General features: G+C 38.8%; 2 protein-coding genes and 2 pseudogenes across 44 annotated transcripts in view; 3 read left to right on the top strand and 1 right to left on the bottom strand.

Annotated features, from left to right (window-relative positions):
- The window catches only part of Numb (NUMB endocytic adaptor protein), a 149,800-nt gene that overhangs the window by 110,769 nt on the left and 13,290 nt on the right, over positions 1–25,741 (top strand). For all 32 annotated transcript variants that reach the window (XM_087195395.1, XM_087195392.1, XM_087195379.1 and 29 more), the window contains 2 exons: positions 5,692–5,766; positions 24,582–24,722. In XM_087195395.1, the coding sequence (XP_087051521.1) occupies positions 5,692–5,766; positions 24,582–24,722 (216 nt within the window). The remainder of the gene's footprint in view (positions 1–5,691; positions 5,767–24,581; positions 24,723–25,741) is intronic.
- Papln (papilin, proteoglycan like sulfated glycoprotein) overlaps positions 7,232–25,741 on the bottom strand; it is an 85,898-nt gene continuing 67,388 nt past the window's right edge. For 5 of the 11 annotated variants that reach the window (XM_087195360.1, XM_087195359.1, XM_087195358.1 and 2 more), the window contains one exon: positions 7,234–13,075. In XM_087195360.1, the coding sequence (XP_087051486.1) occupies positions 12,816–13,075 (260 nt within the window). In that variant the 3' untranslated portion in view covers positions 7,234–12,815. Of the gene's footprint in view, positions 13,076–25,741 lie in introns of all 11 variants that reach the window. The other 6 variants (XM_087195367.1, XM_087195368.1, XM_087195363.1 and 3 more) reach the window with 5 other exon arrangements.
- On the top strand, positions 16,895–22,439 carry LOC101713747 (protein strawberry notch homolog 1 pseudogene; annotated as a pseudogene). Its single transcript, XR_015445029.1, has one exon. The product of XR_015445029.1 is annotated as a protein strawberry notch homolog 1 pseudogene (transcript).
- LOC147822757 (large ribosomal subunit protein eL30 pseudogene) lies at positions 22,478–24,552 on the top strand (annotated as a pseudogene).

Genomic DNA, 25,741 nt, shown 5'->3' with positions numbered 1-25,741 from the left:
GCTTAAGTTACTATTTCTGTGTCATTCCTATAGCTGTTTTGTGTACCTTCGACAGTTTTTCATGATAAGACTATGTGTAGATTTCTTCTACTCATCCTGAAAATGTTCCAGTTTAGTAATTTGTAATAGATCAACCAACTGCCATCATTTTCTCCAGTGTCAGCCTGCTTAACTGAGCTATTGGTTTATATTTGCCCATAATAAAAGGAGTTTAAGGCAGATGTTACTTTTTAAAATTCTAGGCAGGATATTTAGAGAGTAGACTAGGTAACTTCCAAGTAGGTTGGTTACTTGGAAGTTACACCTTTGTCATTTTTCCTATATATGTTAGCTTAATCCTCGGAGTTCACTAATTTAAGTTACTAAGGTTCTGTCCATGTAAGATCCATTTTCGTTCTCTGAAGAATAAACAATTTTACCTGTATTTTGAAACTTTTGCATGACATTAACTCTAGTCAGTGTAAATTCCACCTGTAACTTTGAAATTATTAGGGTGGAACATGTTAGAACAGTGGCCATGAAATAATTCTTAGTGTCTCACATCTCCTTTAATACAACCACATTTTTATTAGTACCTATGGTATACAGTCTTTTTTTAGAGAGTTTGTGCCACTAAAGGGTATGTAAGTTTATATTTTATACTTACTCTTACCTCTTTTATTCAGTTCTTTTAGTTAGCTAACTTTGACCTGATTTCCTTGGGTGATTGGTTTAAGTGGATAGTTTTAAATCTAACGAAAGCAACACTCATCTTCTCTCTTTTATCTTTTTTTTCTTTTTTTTTTGGCACCGGGGATTGAACTCAGGACCTTGCGCTTGCGAGGCAGGCAGTGGAACCACTGAGCTAAATCCCCAACCCATTATCTTTTTTTCTTAAAAGTGCCCAGGTATCTTAGTTTATATTATCAGAATGAAAGACTACAGTTTTCAATACTACAGGATTGTTGCTACTATAGAATTTGTGAGAGAAAATATAGACTTAATTTCAGCTACAGGTGTCTTTGAGTCTTAATATCTCGATACCTACCCAGAGAAGTACTCTAGTGGCATGCCAGAACCAGCACCCAAATGTATGAATAAACACAAAAAGAATATTTGTTTTCTTCCCGTTTAGAGACATCAGAGGCCATGAAATATGACAGATACAATTCCTCTGATACATTAGTCTAATACCATAAAAGTTTGCATAAAGGCATAGCTCAAAAAAGCACAGATGTTTTCATAACCATAGAATTGGGCCAAGAAAATAAGTTTCTCTGGATGTCATAAGAAAACTAATGAAGAACAGTTTCATTCTAAAATGACCTATTTTTTTCTACCGTCAGTCTTCCAACCTGGAAGCTGCCCTTCTATTGCCTTAGATGCTGAGTATTGCAGTCTATAATTATACAACATGCAGATGGATAAAATTGCAAATTTAAATATCTTACACAGGATTTTCAGTGTCATCTAGAAATCTTCTATGTCATTGTCTTCCATACCCTACAATAGTTAGCACATTTCTTTTTTCAATAAATATTTCTTAAACTCTTTTTTTCATGCATTGTTCAGACTCTGAGATACAGTGGTGAACAATATAGTAGATGGAAAAAACTCCTGTCCCCATGGAGCCTGCCTTCCAGCAAAGTACCTTGGTTAAATATGGGCAACTACCTTTGTCAGTGGGGGTGACTTATCCCATTTTGCCTGGAACAGCCCCAGTGTGGTACCTGTTTGTAGGGTTGTTTTGCTTTGTTTTTTCACCTGAGGCAAAGCTTTACTGGGGGGAAAGAGCTGCCAGGATACCTCGAACAATGGTGAGAGACTAGGTTTTAATATAGCCCCTCTTTTGTTTTAAAAGGAATCCCTTTAAAAGGGAGGTTAAAGTATATGACCAGCCTCATTCTAAACCTTTTACATACATTAACCCCACAAAGTACATGAGATTATTAACATGTTATACAGATGTAGAAACTAAAGCATAGAGAAGGTAAATAACTTGCCCTTGGTCATACAAGTAAGTTGCAGAACCAAAATCAAACCCCAGACAATCCCTTCCTCCCTCCTTCCCTCTCTTTCCCTCAGGCTTGTTGCAAAGAATTCCAGGGATCAAGAAATTCTGCCTCACCCTCCTGGGATTACAGATGTGTGCCAGTGTACCCAGCTTTCAGCTCTCTTCAGCCTTACTTCATCCCTCCATACCAGAGGAAAGGACATCCCTGTCTAAAACTTGTTCTCTAGCCTTATCCCATCTTCCCTTCTGAAAGACTTTGTTCTGTGAATTCTTCTCTCTCTCTTTTTTCTTTTTTTTTTTTTTTTTGGTACCAGAGTTCAAACTCAGGACCTTCCACTTGGGAGGCAGGTGGCGGCACCACCGAGCTAAATCCCTGGCCCTATTCTTCTCTTTTTCTTGGGCCTTCGATCTCTATCTTTACATTGGCTTTTCCTGTTCAGCATATAAATATGACCTATTGTCATCATTATCATTAAAAGTCACTCTTTCAAGCAACTTTACAATTAGGGAGAGGTTTTTTAAAGTTTATCAACAGCAGTATTATAATAAATGGGTATCATTTATGACTCTTTAAAAATTTCAGGTACTGTATACAATCTCTAGTCCTTTTAACAAACCTACAAATATTTTACACATGAAGAAATGGAAGCTCAGAGGGCTATATCACTTGCTTAGCTTAGGGGTAGTAGCACTGAATTCAGGCTTGTCTTACTCCAAAGCCTAATCTGTTTCTAGTGTAACATGCTAGTTTATCACAAACCTTATAGACTTCCTTGGCCCTCTGCCCTACCCCTACTGCCCTATAGCTCTTCTGCTCTTTATAGAAAAGCTTTTAAAAGAGTATTTAATATTCATAGACTTCCATTTACTTCTCAACTCATTCTAATCTAACTTCTACTTGTATGACATTCAGGGTTCTCCAGAGAAACAGAACTGATAGGGTGTGTGTGCATGCGTGTGTGTACATGTGTGTACATGAGAGATCAAGAATTAGCTCATTTGATTGTAGGGTTAGCAAGTCTGAAATCTTTAAGACATGCCATTAGGCTGTGGAAACTCAGACCAGATTTCTGTGTTGCAGGCTTGAGAGTTTCTTCTTCAGCTAATTAGACAAGTCTTACTCATATTATGAGAGCTAATGTCCTTTACCCAAGTCAATTGATTATAAATCTTAATCATATCTAACAAATACCTTCACAGCAACTTTTAGACTAGTGTTTGACAACTGGACAACTACAGCCTAGCCGTATTGACACATACAGTTAACCATATAAACTTCTGTCACTCTTTGTCTTCTTTGCTAAATCCAGTGGGCACTTCACGTCTTGGCTTTCTTGATCATTAGATCACATTTGATATTTCCAACCATTCATTAGTTTTTAAAACCCTTCTCTCTGGTGTCCTTGGCCCTCTTATTACTTCAATCATTGATGTCTCCCGAATCAAAAATTCCATTTTAGAATTCTCTTTTGAGCTTCATACCTATATATCCAGTTGTCTACTGAGTGTCTCCACCTAGATGTTGTGTGGACACTTGAAAGCCTATTCTTCCCCTCTCGAATTTGCTTTTGCTTCTCTCCCACTCTTTTAGTTGATGGTACCCTCTCTGCCCAGTTATACAATCCAGGAACCCCGGAGGAATCCTCAGCTTCTTCCTTACATTTACCAAAAATCTTCGCATTTCCTACATATCTTACCCAAGAGAATTCAACCCTCATTTTCTCACACCTGGGATTGTATACTCATTCTGCTGGTGAATCCCTTTCTAACCGTTATACACTGCTCTCAAGGTGATGTTTTAAAAACACAGTCTGAGCCAGATATGATGGCATATGCCTATAATCTCAGCACTCTGGAGACTGAGGCAAGAGGAACACAAATTCCAGCCCAGCCCGGGCAACTTAGTAATTTAGGGAGACATTGTTTCAAAAAAAAAAGCTAGGGGTGCAGCTTACAAAGATCCTACATTCAACTCCCAATACCACCAGAAGAAAAAAAAGAAAAGAAAAGAAAAAGGAAAAAAATGTGGAAGTGGGGATGTAACTCAGTAACAGAGTGTTTGCCTAGTGTGCAAGAAGCCCTGGGCTAGATCTCAGGAACCAAATAAATAAATAAATAAATAAATAAATAAATAAATAAGTTTCATTGTGTTGAAATTCCTTCAGTAGCTTCTAATTGCCCATAGAATTAAGAGGCAAACAAGGCCCTCTATAACTGTCTTTCCTACTACTTTTCTCTTATTACACATCAGTCTCTCAGCCTACTTTCAAGCCACACTGAAATATTTACAGAGCCCCAGATTTGCATGTTGTTTGTCTCCATGACACATACTAATGTTTCTTCTCCTTTACATAGTCACTACCTCTGTTACTTCCCTGCCTCCCTACCTACTTCCTAGGGCATCAAGAAAAATTGTTTCAGAATCTAGTTCTATCATCTTTGTATAGCCATCCTCAGGTCCACAGATAGATTTGATTGTGCCTCCTTTCTGGCATTACTGTAATTGTTTTCAGCTCTACCCCAGCACCTGTTATTCTATAATTTATTTTCTGTTTATCTTAGTGTTACCTTTCAGTGGACTATAAGTTCTTTAGGTATTTCCACTGACTAACAAATTATAGGCATTCACCAAATATGTGGTGCTGGTGATGGTGGTCATAGAGATGATGCACCTGAAGTGAATTACACCAGTTCATTGCAATAAGGGCATGGTCCTATATTAAGGATTCCCGGGCCGGGACACCTGTAGAGGACAATGGTAGACAGTCGGTTAGTCTCACTTGTCCATTCTGAAGGCTACTCGAAACTTAGCATCAGGTTCCTTTGATTTATACTTTTATGATAACTGTTACTCATTCTCAGCCTTTGTTCTGTCTGTTTTATTTTGCTTGTATCCTTGGAAAAGTTAAGAAAGGATATTGTTAAGTTACTATTCTTTTCCATCACAGAAAATAATTAAATATCAGCTTATTTTCATGTGATTCTTTTATGCCACAGTCTTTTCTCAGCCAGTTGAAAAGAAAACTCAGGCTAGAAGACAGTTTTCTCTGTACTTTTTAAATCTTCCTGTATCCTGAAAAGTCTCCATGCACTTAATGTCAAATTAAAAACTAAACTAGTTTTATATTAATCATCAGAGGTGAAAGAGTGACTTTTAAGCTTTGTTAATAGAATAATAAAGAATTCTTGCCTTTTTAAACTTGAAAATGTTGGGTCCTGTTACACACACTGGCGTCAGAGGATAGAATTGTCAGCATCTCAGTTTAGACTTAGCTGTTACTTCCTACGCGAAATACATTTGTAGAAGCTACTTGTGGTGTAACTCCTTATGTATTTAATACTTATCTGACTCTTGGTTGTCTTGGTTGATTTTTTAAATGGGTGAAGAATCTACTTATGAATTCTTTGCCCTTTATGGGATGTGATATCTTGGTTTTGATTCCATTTGTTCCTTCCCCCTTACTTTTTATTGTTTTGCATTGTGTTCCTAAAATAATGGCTTTGGCTTGTTTTTTTCCTGAATGTTTCTGCAGTTTGGTTTGAGTATCTGGCTTTGGGCACCCCTCCTGAATTGGATTTCATCTGTACTTGTGACTTTTGAAAGGCAGCAGTCAGTGTTTTCCGTGGAAGATTACCTTTTTTTAATATTATATATGTGTGTCTCCCCCTTCTTCTCTTTTTTTGTTTTCTCTTAAAAGACTGGAAAGAAAGCAGTGAAGGCAGTCCTGTGGGTATCAGCAGATGGACTCAGAGTTGTGGATGAGAAAACGAAGGTAAGGTTTTTATGTTTAAATATGACTGCTCATGTGATTTTTTTTTAATCTCTAATGATCAAATATAATGCCATTAACCTGTTCTAGTGGCTCTATATCCTTCCACTTTGTCCAGAGTACAGTCTTTCAGGAGACTATTTAATGTTCAAGGTACCAATTTAGTTACTCATTTACCTCATGAAAAGTAGGATTTTCTTAGCACTTTGTTCTGTGTAACACATAGCACGTTTAATGTACTAAGCTTTAACATTTAATGTTAAAATCCAAGTTCTATTTTTGATCTTATATATTTAAAAAAGTTTCACCCCCACAAATGTAAGAGATGATGCATCCTTTTCCGAAGTTAAAAATTTTTAAAAGATGACAAACCACATCTGAAAATTTTTTTCTGAACTCCTTAAGAAAATATTATTTTTGAAAGTGTTAGACAAACTAATTAACCTATTTAACTGAAAACCCAATTTAAATTAAATTTTAAGCACTGGTGAATAGCTCTTTGGTTAACATTTACTTAGGATCCAAACAATATCATTATGCTACAGTATAAAATATCTAAACAATATCTCTAATCCTAGGTAGAAAAATTAATGCTAAATGACTAAAAATAGTGACAAAGACTCTGTGCCTAGAAACTAAAATTTAATAAGAGACTTGAAGTCAAAAAAATTTTAACAAGAGACAATTTTTCAAAAAATCCAGATGTCACTGGACAGGGAGAAATTCTGACTGATAAAGAGCAGTTTCCTTAGGCAACTTGCCTGATAATTTTGAGTGGTTTTTTAAAATATAGTTGCCTTTTAGTCCTTTGACTTTCCATTTCAGTTTTAAGTTCAAGAGAAGCAATGGTGCATTGCTTTTGGAAACAACAAATAATTAGCTTGTTTTTAAGAACTTGTATTGTTTTCATTATTGTTTTGAATGATGTGTGTTAAAATCTATGTGTTTCTTTTATACAATGCTGTAGATGGAAGTGCTATTGACCCCTGGTGGCTACTTCTATTCATTTAGTTGTTTCCACATTGAGGGATGTGCAATTGTTGGGTTGTCACTCTCTTCCCATCTTTGTTTAGCTATACCCAGGGACTAATACAACCTTAGAATCAGTGTTTGTAATAAGGCCATGCCATGATCTGCACAAATTTACCATGGTATAGAAGTCAAAATTTGAAGTCCTTAACTTTTAAGCAAGAAACTGTCAAATCGTCTTGTCCCACCCACCACCCCCTACCCATACCTGTCTTGGTTCTAATAGTGTCCCTGCTCAAGAGAATGGTAGATAGCTGTTACATAAAAAGAAAAACTGTTCTTATTAGCTGGGCATGTTGGCACATGCCTGTCACCCCACACAATGGGAGGCCAAGGCAAGGAGATGCCAAGTTTGAGCCCAGGTTGGGTAACTTAGCAAGACCCTGTCTCAAAATAAAAAATGAAAAAAGGTGGAGATGTAGCTCAGTGAGGAAAAAAAAAAAAAAGAGCATGGTAGGTAACTCTTGGATAGTTTCTTAGAAAAATGGATAAATTAATTTACCTGTGGATAGAAAATGAAATTTATATTACTGGGCTGGGGATTTACCTCAGTGGTCCTGCCGCCTGCCTCACAAGCACAAGGACCTGAGTTCGATCCCCAGTACCAAAAAAAAAAAAATGAAATTTATATTACTAAGAAGAAAAACAATTTTTTTTCAGTTGATTATATTTATTGGTACATTTTAGGTATACAACATAATGACATTCATCATTGGAAATTTGCACCTTTACATAATCTCTCTTGGTTCTTATTTTTCCCCCTTCCCCTGCCCTCCCTTCAACCCCTCCATCCCTCCCTATTTACAAAGACGTTGTTTCTATTTTTCCATTTTCTCATATTAATTCCATTCCCTTCTTTCCTTTCCCTTACCACTTCCCCCTCCCCTTTGCCCCTTTTCTTCCTATTTCACATTATCTATTATACCTTCTAGTCCTTATTTACACTTTCAGTTTCTCACACTAGAGAAACTATTTGGTATTTACACGTGGGTCCTGTTTATTTCACTTAAGAGTATCGCCTCAATGTGTATCCATTTAGCAATAAATGTCTCTAATTTCTTGTTTTTGATGGCTGAGTAGTACTCCATTTTTTAAAAAGAACACATTTTCTTGATCCAGTCTCCAATTGATGGGCATTTGGGCTTTTTCCAAGTTTTAGCTATTACAAACTGTGCTGCTATGAACATGGGTGCACATATACCACTGTGGTATGATTCTTTTAATTCTTTGGGGAAGATCTTCAGCAGGGGAATAGCTGAGTCCAATGGGACTTCCAGTCTTAGTTCTTTGAGGTATCTCCATACTGATTTCCACAGTGGTTGCACCGTTCTACACACCCACCAGCAGTGGAGCAGTGTTCCTCTTTCCCCACAGCCCTGCCAGCATTTGTTATTGGTTGATTTCTTGATAGCAGCCATTCTTTCTGGAGTGAGGTGGAATCTCAGCTTTGTTTTCATTTACATCTCTCGAATGGCCAGTGATGTTGAACATTTTTTCATATGTTTATTTGCCATGTCTATTTCTTTGTGTGAGAAATGTCTGTTCATTTCAGATGCCCATTTTTGGATTGGGTCTTTAAATATGGGGGTCTGATTTTTTTAAGTTCTTTATAGATTCGAGATAGTAGACCTTTGTCTGAGGGACAGCAGGTGAAAATTTTTTCCCACCTTGTGGGTTGTCTCTTCACACTGCTGGTGGTTTCTCTTGCTGTGAAGAAGCTTTTTAGTAAAAAGAGATCCCACTTGTTGATTGTTTGTGCCAGTTCATGGGCAACTGAGGTTTTGTTCATAAAGTCTTTTCCTACCCCAATGTCTTGAAGAATTCTACTAACCTCTGTTTCAGCTGGTTCAGGTTTCTGTTTTTATATTTAGATCTTTAATCCATTTCACTTTTAGTTTAGTGCATGGTGAAAGATATAGGTCTAGTGTTTTATTTTGTTGTTGTTGTTGTTTTTTGTACCAGGGATCGAACTCGGGTCCTTGTGCTTGCAAGGCAGGCGGCGGAACCACTGAGCTAAATCCCCGGCCCTATAGGTCTAGTTTTAATCTTTGGCAAGTTGAAACCCAATTTTTCCAGCATCATTTATTAAAGAGGCTATCTTTCCTCCAGCGAGGGTGTTTGGCTCCTTTGTCAAAGAAGAGGTGGCTGAGTATGTCTGGAGTTGTTTCTACATCTTCTAATCTGTTCCACTGGTCTTCAGGTCTGTTTCTTTGCCAGTACCATGCTGTTTTTATCACAGTAGCTTTGTAGTATAGTTTCAAGTTGGGGGTTGTAATACTCCCTGCCATGTCTCTGTTACCTAGAATTGCTTTTGCTATTTTGGGTCTCTTCTTGTTCCAAATGAATTTTTGGATTGTTTTCTCAAGGTCTATGAAGTATGGTGCTGGGATTTCAATTGGAATTGCATTGAATGTATATAGCAATTTGGGAAGTATGGCCATTTTCACTATGTTGATCCTTCCTACCCAGGAGCAAGGGATGTCTTTCCATTTTCTGATATTCCCTTCAATATCTTTTTTCAAAGTGCTATAGTTTTCAGAGAAGAGGTCTTTGATTTCTTTTGTTAGGTTGATTCCTAGGTATGTCAGTTTTTTGGATGCTATTGTGAAAGGAATTGTTTGCCCTATTTCTCTCAGTGAGTCTGTTGTTCATGTAGAGGAAAGCTATTGATTTTTATGTGTTGACCTTGTATCCAGCTACTTTAGTGAATTTGGTTATTGAGTCTAGAAGACTTTTGGTGGAGTTCTTGGGGTCTTCTATGTAGCGTATCATGTCATCTGCAAATAATGACAATTTGACTTCATTTCCTATCATTATTCCTTTTATTTCTTTCTCTTGTCTAATTGCCGTGGCTAATGTTTCCAGAACTATATTGAACAGGAGTGGTGATAGTGGACATCCTTGTCTTGTTTCTGATTTTAGTGTGAAGGATTTCAGTTTTTGACCATTTAGTATGATATTGGCTGTTGGGTTTTCATAGATGGCTTTTATTAGATTGAGGTAGAGACTGTCTATTCCAATTTTTTGTAGGGTTTTTATCATAAATGCATGTTGGATTTTGTCAAATGCTTTTTCTGCATCTATGGAGATAATCATATGGTTTTTGTCCCTGGCTCTATTGATATAGTGTATTACATTGATTGATTTGCATATGTTGAACCATCCTTGCATCCTTGGGATGAATCTCACTTGGTCAGGGTGTATGATCTTCTTGATGATCTTCTGCATTCTGTTTGCCAGTATCTTATTGAGGATTTTTGCATCTATGTTCATTAGTGAGATTGGCTCATAGTTCTCTTTTTCAGTTGGATCTTTCTCTGCTTTGTGGATCAAGGTGATGTTTGCTTCCAGGAATGATTTTGGGAGTATTGCTTCCCTTTCAATTTTGTTGAGTTTAAACAGTAGTGGCAGTAGTTCCTCTCTAAATGTCTTGTAGAATTCAGCAGTGAAGCCATCAGGACCTGGGCTTTTCTTGGTTGGTTTTAATTACGTTCTCAATTTCATTGATTGATATTGGGTTGTTTAGAATTTTTAGATATTCCTCATTCAACTTTTCTAATTCATATGTATCTAGGAATCTGTCCATTTCTTCTGTGTTGTCCATCTTAATGGCATATAGGTTCTCCAAGTAAGTATTGATGATCCTCTGGATTTCTGCTGCATCTGTTGTAATTTCACCCTTTTCATTCCTAATTGCATGGATTTGGACCTTTTCTTTCCTTTTTCTGACAAGGTTGGCTAAAGGTTTGTCAATTTTGTTGATTCTTTCGAAGAACCAACTCTTGGCTTCATTGATTTTTTTTGTATTGTTTTCTTAGTCTCCATTGCATTGATTTTTGCCCTGATCTTTATAATTTCCTCCCTTGTATGAGCTTTGGGTTTGTCCTGCTCTTCTTTTTCTAGAAGCTTGAGGTTCAGCATCAGGTTGTTTAATTGGGCTCGTTCTATTTCCCTAATATGATTATTCACTGCTATGAATTTCCCCTGTAAGACTGCTTTCATTGTGTCCCATAGATTCCGGTACGTTGTATTGTCATTGTCATTTATTTGATGGAACTGTCTGATTTCTTCTTTAATTTCCTCTGTGACCCATTGGTTATTCAGAAGTGTGTTGTTCAATTTCCATGTGTTTATGAAGTTTTCGCAGTTTCTTTTGCTGTTGATCTCCAATTTCATCACACTATGGTCTGATAATATACAGGGGATAACTTCAATTCCTTTGCACTTACCTAAATATGTTCTCTGAGCAAGTATGTGGTCTATTTTGGAGAATAACCCGTGTGCAGCCGAAAAGAATGTGTATTCTGATTTTGTGGGGTGGAACACTCTGTAAACATCTGTTAGGTTCATTTGTTCAAGAGTTTGATTGAGTTCTAGTATTTCATTGCTTGTTTTTTGTCTAGTTGATCTATCTATTTGTGACAATGGGGTATTGAGGTCCCCCACTACTATTGTATTAGTCCTGATATGGTTTTTCATGCCCATTAGTATTTGTTTTATATAGTTGGGTGCACTAGTGTTTGGTGCATAGATATTTATGATTGTCATCTCTTCCTTTTGGATTGTTCCCTTTACAAGGATATAGTGTCCTTCTTTGTCTCTCTTAATCAGTGTGGGTTTGAAATCCACATAGTCTGCAAAGAGGATAGCTACTCCTGCTTTTTTTTGGGTTCCCGTCACATGGAGTATTGTTTTCCACCCTTTAACTTTCAGTCTATGAGTTTCTTTTTGAATGAAGTGTGTTTCTTTTATGCAGCATATTGTTGGATCTTGCTTCTTGACCCATTCTGCCAGTCTATTTCTTTTGATTGGTGAGTTGAGACCATTAACATTGATAGTTACAACTGATACGTATTGACTTATCATTGTCATGACTTTTTCTTTTTGTTTGATCCTCCCCGTTTGCTTTTAATTTCTTGTCATGCCCAGTGGATTCATTCTGCTGGGCTTCCTGGGGTTGTGATCCTCATTGTCTTTTCCTAGGATTTTGTCCAAAATTTTTTGGAGTGCTGGTTTGGTATTCATGAAGTTCCTGAGGTGCTCTTTGTCATGAAAGTATCTTATTTCACCATCAATTTTGAAAGATAGTTTTACAGGGTACATCAATCTGGGTTGGAGGTTGTTTGCCTTCAGGGCTTGAAACACATCACTCCAAGCTCTTCTTGCCTTGAGGGTTTGCACTGAGAAGTCTGCTGTGATTCTGATGGGCCTTCCTTTGTATGTGGTTTGTTTCTTTTCTCTACTTGTAGAATTTTGTTCTTCTGTTGGGTTTCTGGAATCTTAACAATTATATGCCTATGTGTAGATTTTTTTGATCAAGGCTAGTTGGAGTCCTATATGCCTCGCTCATCTGTATGTCAAATTCTTTTCCCCTGCTTGGGAAGTTTTCTGCTATCACTTCTGTAAATAGTTTTTTTATGTCATCTGCACTCTCTCCTGTTTCTTCATTTACTCCAATCAGTCTTATGTTATTCTTTGCATCATCTAGCAGCTGGTGGATTGATTTCTTGTGGTCCCTTAAAATTTTAAAGAATTTTTTCTTTTCCTCGTCACTAATCGCAATCTTATCTTCTCTGTCTGAAAGTCTGTCTTCACATTGGCTCATTCTGCTGCATAGACTTTCAATGGAGTTTTTAATCTCCTGGAAATCTGTTTGCATCTGTTTTATGAATTCAGTTTGTTTCCTGTGTTGGGATTCCATCATATTTCTCAGCTCTTCTATTTTTTTATCTGTATCCTCTCTAGATTTATTAATCATGTCTTGTACTATGGGCACAATCTTTGCTGTTATGTGAGAAATTATTTCTGATTTCGATTTTTCCAGATCCTCTTTCATTGCTAGTTCAGGGAGTCCAGGTGGTATCAGAGTGTTCCATCTGGTTTCCCTTTGGGGTTGCTGTAGGTGATCTGGAAGTCTGGTTCTGTGGCTTGTTTACCTGTCTTCTCATTTTGATGCGGTGGGGGTGGGGGTGGGGTTCCTGGCACCTGCGGGGCTCACCTCCTCTGTGCTGGGGCGGCACACCTTAGCCAGAAGCCTCCTCCTGCCTGGGAGTCGTGGCGGGCGATCTGGAGGTCTCCTCTGGGCTGGGAGCTGTGGCATGCCTACCCGGAAGCCTCCTCCTGCCTGGGAGCCGTGGTGGGCGATCTAGAGGTCTCCTCTGTGTTGGGAGCCGCAGCACACCTACCTGGAAGCCTCCTCTTGACTGGGAGCCATGGTGTGCCGATCTGGAGGTCTCCTCTGGGCTGGGAGCCGCAGCACACCTACCCGGAAGCCTCCTCCTGCCTGGGACAGAAAAACAATTTTTAAAAATTATCTTCAGTATGTTTCACTTCTAGCAATGGTTGAGTAAAGCTCATATTCACTTGACTTTCCTGAAAAAACTGTAAATTTTTAACCAAGTATTTGAAGGCACTAGAGAATAACACAAAGCAAGTAGATTCTGGAAGGGGGTTGACACTTAGAAGGAGGAAATAGCACTGAGTGATTTCCTATTTCAAGCTTGTACCCTGAGAACAGTACTAGTCTGTACCATACAAAGTAGTCCCAAGTATAATAGAAAATTCTTAGTCTTCCTGCTTTAAAATACCAGAAGACAGAATTTGAGGCAACAATAGCCACAAGAAAGTGAAAGAGAAATCCTGGCTGTGAGAGAGCGAAAGAAGGTACTTAAATTCCACCCAAATCTCTGATACCTTCACCACACAGCTGTGAGGCAGACTGTAGATAGCCTAGCTAACAATATAAAAACATTTGAGCTGCTGGCCAAAAGATGGAGTTACCCATTTGAGTATTATAATCAAATTACCTGTTAAAACCAAAAATATAATGTTTCCAAGGAATATAAAAGAATCCAGACACTCCATATATAATATACACAATGTTTACTATGCAGTGCAAAATTACTCAACATACAAAAAAACAGAAAAGTGTAACTCATTCTCACAGAAAATAATAGAGACCCAACCTCAAGATGATCTAGATCATGGGTGCTGAACCTTTTGACCAGCCTGGGCCACACTGAGTAAAGAGGAATTATCTTCCACAGCATATAAAATAACTTATATAGTTAATATATATAACCAACTTCCCTTTTTTGGGGGGGAGTGTACTGGGGATCGAACTCGGGACCTTGCTCTTGCCAGGCAGGTGGCGGCACCAACCCAACTTCCCTTTTTATTTTTATTATATATAACCAACTTTCATTATATATATAGCCAACTTCCCTTTATATTTTTCATTATAACATTTAAAAAGTAGGACAAAATAAGCAAAACTAGTAGGATGTTTGATCCTAACTTTGTGAAATAATGGTTTATGGAAGTAGTTGCAATTTTTAGTTCTCAAAGTGCTTGTCAGAAAATTTTTTCATCTAATTTTATTTTTCATGTGCTTCATCCTTGAAAATAGTTCACAAATATACATATTTTTTATGTATGTTACACATGTATGCATTTTACATATATGTAACAAAGGTAAGAACATGACTATCAAAAAGCGATGGCATGACTACTGTTTAAACTCTTCAGTGAAATTGAAAGGGAAGCAATACTCCCGAATTCATTCCTGGAAGCAAGCATCACCTTGATCCCCAAAGCAAAGAAAGACCCAACTGAAAAAGAGAACTAACTATAGGCCAATCTCACTAATGAACGTAGATGCAAAAATCCTTAATAAGAAACTGGCAAATAGAATGCAGAGGATCATCAAGAAGATCATATACCTTGACCAAGTGGGATTCATCCCAGGGATGCAGGGATGGTTCAACATACGTAAATCAATCAATGTAATACACTATATCAATAGAGCCAGGGACAGAAACCATATGATCATCTCAATAGATGCAGAAAAAGATTTGACAAAATCCAACATGCATTTATGATAAAAACCCTACAAAAAATTGGAATAGACAGTCTCTACCTCAATCTGATAAAAGCTATCTATGAAAACCGAACAGCCAATATCATACTAAATGGTCAAAAACTGAAGTCCTTCACACTAAAATCAGGAACAAGACAAGGATGTCCACTATCACCACTCCTGTTCAATATAGTTTTGGAAACATTAGCTACGGCAGTTAGACAAGAGAAAGAAAAGGAATAAAGATAGAAAATGAGGAAGTCACATTGTTATTATTTACAGATGACGTGGTACTCTATATTGAAGACACCAAGAATTCCACCAAAAGTCTTCTACACTTAATAACCAATTCAGTAAAGTAGCTGGATACACAAAAATCAATAGCTTTCCTCTACATGAACAACAGACTCACTGAGAGAGAAATAGGGCAAACAATTCCTTTCACAATAGCATCCAAAAAACTGACATACCTAGGAATCAACCTAACAAAAGAAATCAAAGACCTCTTCTCTGAAAACTACAGCACTGTGAAAAGAGGGATTGAAGACAATATCAGAAAATGGAAAAGACATCCCTTGCTCCTGGGTAGGAAGGATCAACATAGTGAAAATGGCCATACTTCCAAAACTGCTATATAGATTCAATGCAATCCCAATTGAAATCCCAGCACCATATTTCATGGACCTTGGAAAACATATCCAAAAATTCATTTGGAACAAGAAGAGACCCAGAATAGCAAAAGCAATTCTAGGTAACAGAGACATGGCAGGGAGTATTACAACCCCCAATTTGAAACTATACTACAAAGCTACTGTAATAAAAAACAGCATGGTACCGGCAAAGAAACAGACCTGAGAACCAGTGGAACCGATTAGAAGATACAGAAACAGCTCCAGACACACTCAGCCACCTCATCTTCGACAAAGGAGCCAAACACCCTTGCTGGAGAAAAGATAGCCTCTTTAATAAATGGTGCTTGAAAAATTGAGTTTCAACTTGCCAAAGACTAAAACTAGACCTGTATCTCTCACCATGCACTAAACTAAAATCGAAATGGATTAAAGATCTAAATATTAAAACAGAAACACTAAACTGGCTGGAAGAGAGTTTAGGAAGAACTCTCGAAGACATTGGTGCAGGAAAAGATTTTATGTACAAAACCTCAGTTGCCCGTGAACTAGCACAAACAATCAACAAGTGGAGAGACAACACACAATGTGGGAAAAAATTTTCACCTGCTATCCCTCGGACAAAGGTCTACTATCTCGAATCTATAAAGAATTTTAAAAAATCAGACCTCCCAAATTTAAAGACCCAATCCGAAAATGGGCATCTGAAATGAACAGACATTTCTCAAAGAAGTCGAAATAGCAAACATATGAAAAACTGTCCAACATCACTGGTCATTCAAGAGATCCAATTGAAAACAATGCTGATTCCACCTCACTCCAGAAAGAATGGCTGCTGTCAAGAAAGCAACCAATAACTAATGCTGGCGGAGCTGTGGGGAAAGCGGAACACTGCTCCACTGCTGGTGGGAGTGTAGACTGGTGCAACCACTGTGGAAATCAGTATGGAGATACCTCAAAGAACTAGGACTGGAAGTCCCATTTGACCCAGCTATTCCCCTGCTGAAGATCTTCCCCAAAGAATTGAAAGAATCATACCACAGTGGTATATGTGCACCCATGTTCATAGCAGCACAGTTTGTAATAGCTAAAACTTGGAAACAGCCCAAATGCCCATCAACTGGAGACTGAATCAAGAAAATGTGTTTTTTTAATGGAGTACTACTCAGCCATAAAAATTGAGAAATTAGAAACATTTATTGCTAAATGGATGCACATTGAGGTGATACTCTTAAATAGGACACACATGTGAAAATATCAAATAGTTTCTCTAGTGTGAGAAACTGAATGTGTAAATAAGGACTAAAAGGTATAATAAGGACTAAAAGATATAAAAGATAGGTATAGATAGGTATAAAAGGTATAATAGATAATGTGAAATAGGAAGAACAGGGTCAAAGGGGAAGGGGAAGTGAGGGTTAGGAGAGAGGAAAAGGGAATGGAATTACTATGAGAAAATGATAAAATGGGAAGTCACGTGGGGGCGCGGCCCGCTTAGTCTTGCGTGGCGCCTGGCCCATTGCCCCGCCCCTTCCCCTGCTGGCGGGGCGGGGCGGGGCGGGGCGGGGCGGGGCGGGGCGGGGGGAGGGTGTCAAGATGGCGGCGGGGAGGTAGGCAGAGCCCGGACGCTGCTGTCACTGCCACTGCTCCTGCGGCGGCAGCCTCCGCTACAGTCGCCTTGGGCTCTTCAAGCTCTCACCGCTCGGGAGAAGCTGCCCTGGCGTCGGCTCCCGCGGCGAAAATGGTGGAACCGGGGCAAGATTTGCTGCTTGCTGCTTTGAGAGTGGAATTAGTCCGAATGACCTCTTTGATATTGACGGAGATGTGGGCCTTGCAACTCCAACCCCGACACCTGCACTTCAGCAGCAGCCTCCATCAACTACAACATTTGTGTTGAATCAAATAAATCAACTTCCAATCCTGGGATCTACAATTTTAATGACTAAAACACCACTTGTAACAACTAACAGGCAGACCATCACTTTTAACAAAATTTATCCAGACTACTGCAGATACCCAGCCTTCAGTGTCAGCACCAGCAGTGCGGAACACTGTGACCACTGCACCTTCAAAAGACCAGGTTTAGCTAAAGGATCTACTAAAAAATAATAGTCTGAATGAACTCATGAAGCTGAAGCCACCTGCTAATATTGCTCAGCCAGTTGCAACAGCAGCTACTGATGTAAGCAATGGTATAGTGAAGAGTCTTCTAATAAAGAAGTAGCAAGAATATGGATAAATGACATGAAAATGAACTTTTCCCCCGACCATGAAGGTTCCGGTTGTAAAAGAGGAAGATGAGCCAGAGGAGGAAGACGAAGAAGAAATGGGCCATGCTGAAACCTGTGCAGAGTATATGCCAATAAAATTAAAAATTGGCCTACGTCATCCACATGCTGTAGTGGAAACTAGCTCTTTATCCAGTGTCACTCCTCCTGATGTTTGGTATAAAACATCCATCTCTGAAGAAACCATCGACAGTGGCTGGTTATCACCATTAAAGCTTGAAGCAATTACATATGCAGCTCACCAACATGAAACATTCCTGCATAATAGAGATCGTGCTGGCTTCTTAATAGGTGATGGTGCCAGTGTAGGGAAAGGCAGGACAATAGCAGGAATCATCTATGAAAACTATTTGTTGAGTAGAAAGAGAGCATTGTGGTTCAGTGTTTCCAATGACTTAAAGTATGATGCTGAAAAAGATTTGAGGGATATTGGAGCAAAAAACATTTTGGTCCACTCATTAAATAAGTTTAAATATGGAAAAATTTCTTCCAAACATAACGGGAGTATGAAAAAGGGTGTGATTTTTGCTACGTATTCCTCCCTTATTGGTGAAAGCCAGTCTGGTGGTAAATATAAAACTAGGTTAAAACAATTTCGCATTGGTGTGGTGATGACTTTGATGGAGTGTGTTTGATGAATGTCATAAAGCAAAAAAACTCATGTCCTGTTGGTTCTTCAAAACCCACTAAGACAGTCTTAGCAGTTTTGGAGCTCCAGAACAAATTGCCAAAAGCCAGAGTTGTTTATGCAAGTGCCACTGGTGCTTCGGAACCACACAACATGGCCTATATGAACCGCCTTGGAATCTGGGGTGAGGGGACTCCATTTAGAGAATTCAGTGATTTCATTCAAGCAGTGGAGCGCAGAGGTGTCAGTGCCATGGAAATAGTTGCTGTGGATATGAAGCTCAGAGGAATGTATATTGCCCAACAGCTGAGTTTTACTGGAGTGACCTTCAAAATTGAGGAAGTTCTTCTTTCTCAGAACTATGTTAAAATGTATAACAAAGCAGTGAAGCTGTGGGTCATCGCCAGAGAGCGGTTTCAGCAGGCCGTGGACCTGATTGATGCTGAGCAGCGAATGAAGAAGTCCATGTGGGGTCAGTTTTGGTCTGCACACCAGAGGTTTTTCAAGTACTTGTGCATAGCATCCAAAGTTAAGAGGGTTGTGCAGCTAGCCCAGGAGGAAATCGAGAATGGGAAATGTGTTGTAATTGGTCTGCAGTCTACAGGAGAAGCTAGAACATTAGAAGCTTTGGAAGGGGGTGGAGGAGAATTGAATGATTTTGTTTCAACTGCCAAAGGAGTGTTGCAGTCATTGAAAAACACTTCCCTGCTCCAGACAGGAAAAAACTGTATAGTTTGCTGGGAATCAGTCTGACAGCTCCAAGTAACAACAGTTCACCAAGAGATAGCCCTTCTAAAGAAAATAAAATGAAGAAACGGAAAGGTGAAGAAATAACTCGAGAAGCCAAAAAAGCACGAAAAGTTGGTGGCCTCACAGGTAGCAGTTCTGATGACAGTGGAAGTGAGATGCCTCTGACATTGAAGAAAGTGACTACAAGAGCTCTAAAAACATGAGCTTAGGTGATGACGATGATTTCAGCCCCTTTCGAGACGAATCTAGTGAGGACGATGAAGATGATCCTTGGTTAATCAGAAAAGACCATAAGAAAAACAAAGATTAAAAAAAAGAAAAGTATAGATCCAGATTCTATTCAAAGTGCCTTATTAGCATCAGGTCTCAGATCAAAATGTCCTAGTTTTTCATCTACACCAGTTATCTCACCTGCTCCTAACAGTGCACCAGCTAATAGTAATGCCAGCAGTAACAGCAGCCTTATAACAAGTCAGGATGCTGTGGAGAGGGCCCAGCAGATGAAGAAAGACCTACTTGAGAAACTGGAAAAGTTAGCTGAAGACCTCCCTCCTAATACCCTGGATGAACTTATCGACTAGCTGGGTGGCCCTGAGAATGTTGCTGAGTTGACTGGCCGAAAGGGGCGGGTTGTGAGCAATGACGATGGAAGCATATCTTAGAGTCAAGATCTGAACTTGATGTGCCAGTGGAAATACTAAACATTACAGAAAAAGGTTTATGGATAGCGATAAGAATATTGCTATCATCTCAGAAGCTGCCAGCTCGGGTATTTCATTACAAGCAGATCGCAGAGCTAAAAATCAAAGGCGAAGGGTTCATATGACTCTGGAATTACCCTGGAGCGCTGATAGAGCAATTCAACAATTTGGAAGAACTCACAGATCAAACCAAGTGACTGCTCCCGAGTATGTCTTTCTGATTTCTGAACTGGCGAGAGAGCAAAGATTTGTCTCCATTGTTGCCAAAAGACTTGAGAGCCTGGGGCCTCTTACACATGGTGACAGAAGAGCAACAGAATCTCGGGATCTGAGCAGATTCAACTTTGACAATAAGTATGGAAGAAATGCTTTAGAAATTGTTATGAAATCCATTGTAAATTTGGATTCTCCTATGGTATCACCACCTCCAGACTATCCTGGAGAATTCTTCAAAGATGTTCGACAAGGACTGATAGGTGTAGGCCTGATAAATGTGGAAGATCGCTCAGGAATTCTTACTCTTGATAAAGATTATAACAACATAGGAAAGTTCTTAAATAGAATTCTGGGCATGGAAGTGCATCAACAAAATGCGTTATTTCAGTATTCTGTGGACATGCTTACTGCAGTTGTTCAGAATGCCCCCAAAAATGGACGATATGACATGGCAATCCTAGATCTTGGTTCTGGAGATGAGAAGGTGAGGAAAAGCGATGTTAAGAAGTTTCTGACTCTGGGCTATTCGACCTCTGGCCATGTAGAGTTGTTGTACACCATCAGTGTAGAGAGGGGGATGTCCTGGGAGGAAGCGACCAAGATCTGGGCTGAGCTGACAGGACCAGATGATGGCTTCTACTTGTCATTGCAAATAAGGAACAACAAGAAAACTGCCATCTTACTTAAAGAAGTAAACCCTAAAAAGAAACTTTTCTTAGTTTATCGACCAAATAATGGGAAGCAGCTCAAATTAGAAATTTATGCTGATCTCAAAAAGAAGTATAAGAAGGTAGTCTCAGATGATGCCCTTGTGCACTGGTTAGACCAGTATAATTCATCCGCAGATACTTGTACTCATGCTTATTGGCGTGGCAATTGCAAAAAAGCAAGCTTGGGATTAGTCTGTGAGATCTGTCTTTGTTGCTGCACGTATTATGTCTTATGTGGCTCTGTCCTGAGTGTGTGGCCAAAAGTAGAGGGTGTGCTTGCCTCTGTCAGTGTCATGAATGTGAAAATGCAGATAGTTCGGCTAAGGACAGAAGATGGACAATGGATTGTAGGCTTGATTATTCTGGCAAATTGTGTGTCTCCTCTTGTAAATCTCCTGTCAACTTCAGACCAGTCTCAGCAGCTTGCGGTGCAGAAACAGCTGTGGCAGCAGCATCACCCACAGAGCGTCGCCAACCTGAGCGACGCCTGAAGGACAGGCAGGTGTCAGCATGGGTGTGTCTGAGATGCTGTGGGAGCGTATCATTTCATAAAAATCAGGGACAGTTTCCAAAGAATTATATTTTTTTTTCAGTTGTGCTCTCTAGTTAATTTTTGGGGGAATAAGGACAAACCTGGAATAGGTAGCAAAACTGAAAATCAGCAGTGCCGATGGTAGTGTATGTGTCTTTCCTTTCACCTCCCTGGGGCTTCCTGTACGCTTCTATTTGGGTGAGCAGAGGGTGATACACACGCACACGCACGTATGTGTATGTGTGTGTATGTGCGCGTGTGTGCATCAGTCTGTTCGTGTGTTTGTTAAAGGCTACAAACCACATCTGGTTTAAAATGCTTGGAACTTCCCAAACTGGCTTTATTTTTCTGTTACACAGTGCTCAGGGTTAATGCAGTACATTCATATCATTGCTGGGGGAGCTATCCCCAGATCCATGTGTTGAGTCTATAAATATAGAAACTATATATTGATTTCTTTTTCCAGCTTAAATAATAGGTTTACTAAAGCATGAAATGAAAGACTGCAGATCACGCATTCAGGTTCTTTTGTAGTTTTTGTTCTGACAGTGCATGTCTTTGAAAGCATGGGTAAACAAGATTAACACAGAAGTCAGGTATTGGAGAGAAGATTTGTAGATAGATGTACAGCATTGGTTCTTGCATTTTTATAGTGTTTACACTTGATCTTAGCCAAAAGGCTGAGAAGCGATCATTTTTATAGTGTTTATACCTGGGCGTTTCTTCTAGCCCAGCAGACCCTTCCCCCTCACTTCCCTGCCCCAGGTTTCTGTCAAGGTAACAAGTACATACTTTTTGTAATAAAACTCTTCAAAGTTAAAAAAAGAAAAAAAAGAAAATGATAAAATGGAAACAAAGTGTTTGTAAATAGAGAGTCTGGAGTGGTTGAAGGGAAGGCAGGGGAAGGGGAAAAAATAAGAACCAAGTGGGAAAAATAAGAAATAAGATTATGTAAAGGTGCAAATTTCCAATGATGAATGTCATTATATTGTATACCTAAAATGTACCTATAAAATAAAATTTTTAAAAAATCAAGAACTAAAATAAACTCACCCCAGAATCAGACCTTCAAATAACTAGGTTACAAAGTGTAAAACCAGGCCCGGGGATTTAGCTCAGTGGTTCTGCTGCCTGCCCTGCAAGCGCAAGGACCCCAGTTTGATCCCCGGTACCAAAAAAACAAACAAACAAAATGTAAAACCAAACTTTTCAAAAAAAGAAATATATTTTATTTCTATTAAAAAAAACCACGATGGCATGAATAAGGCATGATTGTAAAGCGAGGGCTATTTTTCCCTGGGATGATAGTTCTTATAAAAGTATAGTAGAGAAATGATCAGATATTTCTTTGAGTTGAATGTCTGATTTCAGCTCTGTATATTCCAAAAATTAATAACTAATTTTAGTATTAGTGATATTGTATATATAATTCTAACAAAATGGTGAGCAAAAAAACTGGTACTTTTTTTTTGGTACTAGGGATTGAACTCCTGACCTTGCACTTGCGAGGCAGGCACGATGCCACTGAGCTAAATCCCCAGCCTGTTTGGTACATTTTTGTACTTCCATACTACAGGTGCTAAAAAACCTTTAACTTATTATTTTACAAAATAGCACAAGCCCAAGTTTAACAATTAAAAAGGAAAATTGACATGTTAATAACAATAAATGCCTCTTTTCACAGACACATACTATATATTGCTAGATTGAAATACTATTACTAGTAATTGTTTTGTTCACCAAGTCTCACAAGAACATGACACCTGATAACGTGTGAGTTTTGATCTGTGTGTCGGCCCCAAGAGGTGAGCCTAGCATTGCCGTATGCCCTTCCCTACTCAGCATGCCAAGGTCACCTGTGCAGTTAGAGCAGTACACAGTCAAATCATGAAAAATGTTTCTAAAAATCACATAATAAAAAGTTGATCGGGCTGGGGATTTAGCTCAGCGGTGCCACCGCCTGCCTCACAAGCACAAGGTCCAGAGTTCGATCCCTGGTACCAATAAAATAAAATAAAATTTTAAAATTAAAAAAAAGCCTTTCTCACTCCCCAGCCATCTTGGCGGCTGCTTTTGGTTGGGGGCCGTCCCACACCTACAGCAGGAAGATGGTGGCTGCAAAGAAAACGAAAAAATCTCTGGAGTCCATCAACTCTAGACTCCAACATGTTATGAAAAGTGGAAAGTACGTGCTGGGGTACAAGCAGACACTGAAGATGATCAGACAGGGAAAAGCGAAATTGGTCATCCTTGAGAACAACTGCCCAGCTTTGAGGAAATCTGAAATAGAGTACTATGCTATGATGGCCAAAACTGGTGTCCATCACTACAGTGGCAATAATATCAAACTGGGCATAGCATGTGGAAAATACTACAGAGTATGCACACTGGCAATCATTGATCCAGGTGATTCTGATATCATTAGAAGCATGCCAGAACAGACCAGTGAAAAATAAACCATGCCAAATATTTCATTAATAAAACTTTCCAGGGCCGGGGATTTAGCTCAGTGGTTCCGCTGCCTGCCTCACAAGTGCAAGTTCCCAAGTTCGATCCCCGGTACCAAAAAAAAAAAAAAAATCAAATATAAAATAAAACTTTCCAGAGCTTGTTTTAAAAACAGTAAAAAAAAAAAAGTTGATCTTGTAGTGCCACATTATCAGCTGTTCAGGACCACATGACTCCCACAGGCTACAGGTTGGACACACCTGACTTAGATGTTGGAATTAGCAAACAAGACTTTTAAAGTGGGTATTATAACTATACTCAGTGATGTAAAAGAAAATATACTCATATTGAATGAATAACTAGAAAATCTCAGAAAAGAAGCTAAAAAAGAATCAAATGGAAATTCTATACCTGAAAAAAATATAGTACCTGAGGGAGGATGAGACAGGAGTACTGCAAGTTCAGGGCCAGCCTAAACAACTTAGGGAGGCCTTGTCTCAAATTTTTAAAATAAATAAAAAGGACTATGGATGTAGCTCAGTGTGTGGCCCTGGGTTCAGTCTCCAGTACTGCCAAAAATAATTTTTCACTGTATGGGATATATTATTAGTTGAAAAGAACAGTATGCAAAATAGTAGATATTACTGTGCAGACTTTTGTAACAAAAGTAGTAGGAAATGACTATCATGTCTTTATTTGCTTATATTTGGAAACTAAAAGGGCTAAATATATTGATTTATATATTGTCAAATTGTACATGGAATCTGCCATGAAAGATCTGAAACTAGAATCAACCAACATACATTTTAGAAGATGTAGATAAAATGAGGGCGCCACCTGGGCAAGTGGATGTCTTCTAAGTCATATACTCAGTATTCAAACTACTGGATGCAGATATACCTATTCCCTAGCCAAGTTGCATCAGATTAGAGATTCTGTATTACGACATGAACATCTGGTGTGTGTTCTGAGAAGACTGACTGAATAACCTCATAAGTATTCTTTTCCCTCATGTTTCCCATTTTTTAGGACCTCATAGTTGACCAGACAATAGAGAAAGTTTCTTTCTGTGCCCCAGATAGGAACTTTGACAGAGCCTTCTCTTACATATGTCGTGATGGCACCACTCGGCGCTGGATCTGTCACTGTTTCATGGCTGTCAAGGACACGGTGAGTCCAACAATGAGTATTCTCAGCTGAGCTCCTTCCAGGTCGTCTCAACCAAGCAGTTTCCACTATTCTTCCAGCAAGTACATGATGCTAAAGCTGCTCTTGGAAGTGCCTTTTAAGACTTGTTTCTTTTTCTGAGGTAGTTTACACTCTGGTAAAAATGTTGTCTTAACAGGCCTGGTAGTGCATGCCTGTAATCGCAGAACTTGGGAGGCTGGGACAGCAAGATTACAAATTTGAGCCCACCCTAGGCTACATAGTCCAACACCAGCCTGAGATAGATATATGATACAAATATAGATAAAGATATATAGCAAGACCCTGTCTCAAAAAAAACACAAAAAAATATTGAGTCTGTTAAAGACCATATTTTTTATGAAACACCCAAGTCATTAAAAAAAATAAAGAACTTCTCCCCTAGCCTAGGAGAAATAATAAACCTTCTTGGCTTATAGCTCTGCCCTTATAATATAGCTCGGCTCAAATGCAAATGGATTCAACACCATAACTTTATGTTTATCCTCCTAGGAAGTTCAAAATCATGTGAATTCACAGAGTAAGTCTAACAGTTTTTAAACAGTCAAAAGCTTTATAGTCCTATAAAATCTTAAGGCAAAAAGCATTTTAAACATTACCTTTCCTAATGATAACTGATACTGGCATGTAAAAATCCAATGAAATGACTTGTTCACAGATATACATAGGAGCAGCTGCCAACATGGGTTTGACTTTGAAAGGTAATACCATAAAAGCCTCTCTGTCCCAAATACCTCTTCTCACTGTGAATGATGTTGACAGTTACTATACCATCCCTTTTTTGTTCTATAGTTAGGGATATGATTTAAAATACAGATAACCCTGGTAAAAATAATCCATTGGATTTATTGGATAATTGGTATATCTATAAAGGAGTATTTATATAAGCTCCTATCTCTTCCCACGCTCAAACAAATCAGTTTAGCTGTGTAATTTCTAAGTAGAGAGTGTAGGTGATAACATGTTTTCTTTCACCTGTGTGT

The sequence above is a fragment of the Heterocephalus glaber genome, unplaced genomic scaffold (genome assembly GCF_053883595.1).
Source record: "Heterocephalus glaber isolate CG9 unplaced genomic scaffold, H.glaber_assembly_v1.0 deba00001608, whole genome shotgun sequence".
Classification (NCBI taxonomy): Eukaryota; Metazoa; Chordata; class Mammalia; order Rodentia; family Bathyergidae; genus Heterocephalus; species Heterocephalus glaber.
Note: the sequence above shows the minus strand (reverse complement) of the source record. Positions and strands in the feature narration are given on the sequence as shown.